Source organism: Micromesistius poutassou, assembly GCF_964030765.1.
Source record: "Micromesistius poutassou genome assembly, contig: SCAFFOLD_1510, whole genome shotgun sequence".
Taxonomy (NCBI): Eukaryota; Metazoa; Chordata; class Actinopteri; order Gadiformes; family Gadidae; genus Micromesistius; species Micromesistius poutassou.
The window spans coordinates 1-6691 of record NW_028178786.1 but is presented as its reverse complement, the minus strand read 5'-3'; the positions used below and the strand labels follow the sequence as shown (position 1 = coordinate 6691).

The window sequence follows — 6691 nt, the reverse complement described above, 5'->3', positions numbered from 1 at the left end:
CAGCTGACTCATTACCTCCACAACCACCAGACCTTCAGCTGTCCTGTGCTCATTATTACTATTGACATTATTACAAACATTATTACTGACCATGTCAGTAATAATGTTTGATTACTGAGAGCTGTAGACCTCCGGGGCGGGGCCCTCAGGGGGCGGGGCCAGGCCCTCCGGGGGCGGGGCCAGGCCCTCCGGGGGCGGGGCGGGGGCCTCAGGGGGCGGGGCCAGGCCCTCCGGGGGCGGGGCGGGGGCGGGGCCAGGCCCTCCGGGGGCGGGGCCCTCAGGGGGCGGGGCCAGGCCCTCCGGGGGCGGGGCGGGGCCCTCCGGGGGCGGGGCTGTGTGTGAAACAGTTGCTAATTCTATGCTCACTGATGGTTTTAGTTTCATAATTGAGACGACCTCGTGGGCGGTCCAGCGGCCCTCACACTGCTGGTCCACCGCAAGACATGGGGTGTGTGTGTGTGTGTGTGTGTGTGTGTGTGTGTGTGTGTGTGTGTGTGTGTGTGTGTGTGTGTGTGTGTGTGTGTGTGTGTGTGTGTGTGTGTGGGGGCGGGGGGGTGGGGGGTCGTGGCCAATGGGGAACCACACCCCCCTCTCTGCCCCCCCCCTCTCTGGCCCCCCCCCCTCACTCGAAGCGTTCGTAGTTCCTGGTCTGTCTCATGCGCGGCACCATGTCCAGAAGGAGTCTGAAACGGAACACAACGCCACCTCAGAGACACCCCGCCTTCACCTCACCACCTCACCACCTCATGATGTCATCACATCATGATGTCATCACATCATGATGTCATCATGTCATGATGTCATCACGTCATGATGTCATCATGTCATGATGTCATCACGTCATGATGTCATCACGTCATGATGTCATCAGGTCATGACGTCATCAGGTCATGACGTCATCACGTCATGATGTCATCAGGTCATGACGTCATCACTTCATCATGTCATGATGTCATCAGGTCATGATGTCATAAGGTCATGATGTCATCACTTCATCATGTCATGATGTCATCAGGTCATGATGTCATAAGGTCATGATGTCATCACTTCATCAGGTCATGACGTCATCAGGTCATGATGTCATCATGTCATGATGTCATCAGGTCATGCTGTCATCAGGTCATGATGTCATGCTGTCATCAGGTCATGACGTCATCAGGTCATGATGTCATCAGGTCATGCTGTCATCAGGTCATGATGTCATGATGTCATCAGGTCATGACGTCATCAGGTCATGATGTCATCAGGTCATGATCTATTATATGATCTATTATTATATGATTACAGATGTGTTATTATATCCATGGTGTTCATTCTGTTAGTGTTATGGTATCAGAGACCCTGCGGTGGACAGTAGGACTCACTTGACGCCGTAGGCCATGATGATGAGGCCCATGAGGACGCCCACCGCCCCGTCCAGGTACCACACGCCGGGCTGGTGCTTGAACACCTCCGCACTCAGCAGGATGGAGAAGCCCATCACCCCCCCCACCAGGGAGTTGAACCCTGGACCAACGCACACAGGGTCAGGGCGTGCGTGTGTGTGTGTGTGTGTGTGTGTGTGTGTGTGTGTGTGTGTGTGTGTGTGTGTGTGTGTGTGTGTGTGTGTGTGTGTGTGTGTGTGTGTGTGTGTGTGTCCTACCGTCAGTGATCAGAGCCTTGCTGGTCAGGACTCTTCCCAGCATGAACTTGACGACGGCCAGAATGATACAGACCAGACCGCTGATTATAGACACACTGAACAGGAAGTCATCCTGAGAGAGAGAGAGAGAGGGAGAGAGAGAGAGAGAGAGAGAGAGAGAGAGAGAGAGAGAGCAAGAGAGGGGGGAGACAGAGAGAGAGAGAGAGGTTTGTATGTTACTTAAGCTGTTGTGTCCGTTATGTAAATGTACATTTTCCAATAAAGCTGTGAGAATTGACAGAGGGAGTGTGAGACAGAAGGAGCGCTGATACTAATAAACTTAGTGTGAAACGTCACTGGCCAGACGGCGGTCACGTGACGGCTGGTATGGAACGTTGATACCAGATCCTCCGTCACGTCTCTCTGAACCCACCTGTCCTCCTGACGTCTAACGTCTGGTGGGGAGGTGCTTCAGACCTGCTGACGCTGTGACGACATGCCGATGTTTGAATAGAGAACTTCCTGCTCTGTTCCAGATGAAGACAGCCGTCAGAGGCCATTTTGGATCTCCAGGAGCGGATATTAGGAACCCAGTTTTACAAAGTACCTCTGATCCAACGAAGCACGTCTTTTTAATGAGGATGAGGTAACGATGACTCACTGATGCTTCCTCACCTCCTCTTTAGATCAGTGGTGATTCCTCTAAGACTGCAAGGGAAGCTCAGCTTCCCCTAAAATGTAAAAATTTATTGGTCCAATATATACTGTTGTGTTAACATTTCATTGACAAAAAATGCGTTAGAACACGTCCATCTCGAAGACGAGTCCGTTCAGAATCAGCTGCTAATCGCAGGTCGACTGACTGGATGTCCTTCTCATACGTTCCCGTAGCGTCACAGTGCGTTTGCCTGTTGAAGCTCATCCACTTCAATGGGGCTGCAGAGAACAGCTTTTTTTAGTGCGTCGAAAGTCGACGGTCATTGGATAATGCTGCGATTATGTCCCTCCCACGGACGCTCAGCGTCTCTGGGGGTGGGCTGGCCTGGACACTGGGCTTCTGCGTGATGATTGGAGGGTCTGCGAAAGACTGAGTTGCCGTTTGATTGACAGCGATTTTGAACTATAAAAAGTCGTCAGCTCTCTTCAGTCCTCAGTCCCATCGCGGTCTTTGCAAGCGAGTCGAAAGACGAACTGCAACCGATTTCTTGATTTTCACCGTACATTTCATACACTTATACACACAATTCCTTGTTTCAGTTTAACAGAATCCCCACATTTCCTTGTTCAAGTTTAATATGGTTTTGGTAGTTGGCCATCACTTTGATTCAGGGAGCCTGAGGTCTGACCTTCAAGTCCTGTATTCAGATCAGGACTTGCAGGGTGACAGGGGAGAGCTGTGTGGTTTCTTGGTGTGTCCCCCCCCCCCCGTCCCCCCGTCCCCCCCCTCCCCCCCGTGTGCTGGTCTCTCCGGCCGCGTGTCTCTGTGTCTGCGCTGCTCGTTAGAAACCCTCTCTTCTCTCCAGTTATTTGGGGGGAGGAGGGGGGAGGGAGGGGGGCGAGCGTGAGGGGGTGAGCGTGAGGCGGGTGAGTCATGTGGGGGGGAGGGGGGGGAGGAGCCTACGAGCTACGACCGCAGGACTTCAAAGATGAGCAAAACAAGAAAGGGATATGAACTAAAGAATCTCTAGGCCATCCAGGAGACCCGGCGCTGGAGGAGGACGACTCCTGACTCACCGTCTCCACCGTCAGGGGGTCACCCTCCTCGTTGTTGCCGAGCAACGCGTCGTACGCTCCAGAATAAGCATCACTTATTCACGTCTCAACGTTTCAGACGCTTAGTAAACGCCCCAACTTCCGCCCAGCAGAACTGGGTGGTGACATGTGTTTAAGGTATGGTTACATGAGGTTACATGAGGTGACATGAGGTTACATGAGGTTACATGTGTTTAAGGTGAGGTTACATGAGGTTACATGAGGTTACATGTGGTTAAGGTGAGGTTACATGTGGTTACATGTGGTTACATGAGGTTACATGAGGTTACATGAGGTTACATGAGGTTACATGAGGTTACATGAGGTATGAACGTTTTTTGCCGCCTGTCTTGGCCGGCAAAAAAGACTCCCGGGGAGAAGAGTTATTGTAACTCAATGGGACCTTTTCCTGGTTAAAGAAAGCTTAAATAAAAATAAAAATAAAATGTGTTTAAGGTATAGTTACAAAGAAACGTTAATGTTCACCAAGCTTTGAGAACGCTCAAGGGTTGTGACGTTGGTTCCCTTAAGGGGGAAGAGTTCTATTTACAACTGACTGCGTTCATTCATGTGAGACGGGCTCGGCTTGAAGGGTTTTTGAAGTCACAAGACCATACTCAGCCCACACCCTACCTCTCTCTCTCTCTCTCTCTCTCTCTGGATGTCTCTCTCTCTCTCTCTCTCTCTCTCTCTCTCTCTCTCTCTCACTCACAGCTTGTCTACCACTGACTTCATCAACCAAACAGACACAGAAATGTCAATGGCTGCACACACTCACACACACTCACACACACTCACACACACTCACACACACTCACACTCACACACACTCACACACTCACACACACTCACACACTCACACACACACTCACACACACACTCACACTCACACACACTCACACACTCACACACACTCACACACTCACACACACACTCACACACACTCACACACACTCACACTCACACACACTCACACTCATTCACACACACTCACACACACTCACACACACTCACACACACTCACACACACTCACACTCACGGCGGCCTGCTGTCAGAGCTGTGAGGAGCCGGGCGGAGCCCCCAGAATACGAACTGGACTGGCGGACATTTCACTGACAGGAAGACAGCTTTACCCCCCCCCAGCAGGGAGACAGCTTTACCCCCCCAGTAGGGGAGACAGCTTTACCCCCCCCCCAGCAGGGAGACAGCTTTACCCCCCCCCAGCAGGGAGACAGCTTTACCCCCCCCCAGCAGGGAGACAGCTTTACCCCCCCCCCCCAGCAGGGAGACAGCTTTACCCCCCCCCCCCCCGCCCCCCCCCCCAGCAGGGAGACAGGTCGGTACGACGGAGAGACAGACAGACAGAGAGGTGGATAGATAGACAGGTTGAGGAGAGAGAGACAGACAGACAGAGAGGTGGATAGATAGATAGACAGGTTGAGGAGAGACAGACAGACAGAGAGGTGGATAGATAGATAGACAGGTTGAGGAGAGACAGACAGACAGAGAGGTGGATAGATAGACAGGTTGAGGAGAGACAGACAGACAGAGAGGTGGATAGATAGACAGGTTGAGGAGAGACAGACAGACAGAGAGGTGGATAGATAGACAGGTTGAGGAGAGACAGACAGACAGAGAGGTGGATAGATAGACAGGTTGAGGAGAGGGAGACAGACAGAGAGGTGGATAGATAGACAGGTTGAGGAGAGAGAGAGACAGACAGACAAGTACAGTTGGACAGTCAGACAGACAAGGAGAGACGGAGGAACAGAAAGACAGGCAGATAGATAAGTAGAAAGAAACAGACAGACAGACAGGCAGCCAGGATCTCCTCTGACAACAGGAAATAGAGCGATGACGCTAAACAGGAAGATCAATTATTCACACAAATACCAACACAGGATTTCACCACGACAAGCAGTGTGTGTGTGTGTGTGTGTGTGTCTATGTTTTTGTGTGTGTGTGTGTCTGTTTTTGTGTGTGTGTGTGTGTGTGTGTGTGTGTGTTTGTATCTTTGTGTGTGTGTGTGTGTCTGTTTTTGTGTGTGTGTGTGTGTTTGTATCTTTGTGTGTGTGTGTGTGTGTGTGTGTTTGTGTGTATCTTTGTGTGTGTGTGTGTGTGTGTGTGTGTGTTTGACCAACAGAGTCATGATTTGTCATCAAAACATCACGACCACATTAAGAATGGTTTCATATACAGTAGGCTGCTAATCTGCATGAAGACACACACACACACACACACACACACACACACACACACACCTAACATCAGCCAGATGTAGCATTACACAAACAAATGATTTTCAAAGCGTTGTGCACGACAAAGTACAAACACGGCAGGAGGAGAGAGGACAGCTTGACAGCTGCTGGTGACGCTCCGTCACGTTGTGGATAATGTTTGATTTACCTCCCTCACGTCATGATCTAAAGCATGTTCTCACTGCTGACTGAGAGAGAGAGAGAGACAGAGAGAGACAGAGAGAGACAGAGAGAGAGAGAGAGAGAGAGGGAGGGGAGACAGAGAGAGAGAGAGAGAGAGAGAGAGAGAGAGAGACAGTGAGAGAGAGAGAGAGACAGAGAGAGACAGAGAGAGGAGAGAGAGAGAGAGGGAGGGAGACAGAGAGAGAGAGAGAGAGAGAGAGGAGAGAGAGACAGTGAGAGAGAGAGAGGAGACAGAGAGAGATGATCAAACAGAGATCTGCATCTCATCAGCCTAGATAGACGACTACCCCTCCTCCTCCTCCTCATCTCTCTCCTCCTCCTCATCTCTCTCCTCCTCCTCCTCCTCCTCCTCCCTCTCTCCTTTCTCCTCCCTCTCTCCTTTCCCCTCCTCCTCCCCCACCTCCTCCTCCCTCTCTCCTTTCCTCCTCCCTCTCTCCTTTCCCCTCCTCCTCCCTTGCCATCGCTGTCTCCCATCTCCCGACTCCCCCCACCTCCTTGTGCCTCCCTTTCTCTCCCCCACTGCGGCGCACCTCGGCAGGGGGAGACTTCATTAACATTTCATCAGAGTGGGAGGAGGGGGGGGGAGGGTGGGGGGAGGTGGGGGGAGGAGGAGGAGGGAGAGGTGAGGGGAGACAGGGTGGAGGGGGGGGGGGGGAAGAGATGGGGGAGAGGGAGGGGAGAGAGAAAGAAAGAGAGGGGGGAGGACAGGGAGAAAGAGAGGGGGGGAGGACAGGGAGAAAGAGAGGGGGGAGGACAGGGAGAAAGAGAGGGGGGGAGGACAGGGAGAAAGAGAGGGGGGAGGACAGGGAGAAAGAGAGGGGGGAGGACAGGGAGAAAGAGAGGGGGGAGGGACAGGGAGAAAGAGAGGGGGGGAGG

At 52.3% G+C, this 6691-nt stretch overlaps 1 protein-coding gene across 1 annotated transcript; it reads right to left on the bottom strand.

Annotated features, from left to right (window-relative positions):
- Positions 1–622: 622 nt before the first annotated feature.
- Positions 623–2181, bottom strand: LOC311373410 (transmembrane protein 163a-like; the record flags this gene model as incomplete). Its single annotated transcript, XM_084490194.1, has 5 exons — positions 623–683; positions 1365–1506; positions 1643–1754; positions 1893–1906; positions 2055–2181. 5 exons carry the CDS (start codon positions 2179–2181, stop codon positions 623–625), a joined length of 456 nt encoding a protein of 151 aa, XP_084346320.1.
- Positions 2182–6691: the final 4510 nt, after the last annotated feature.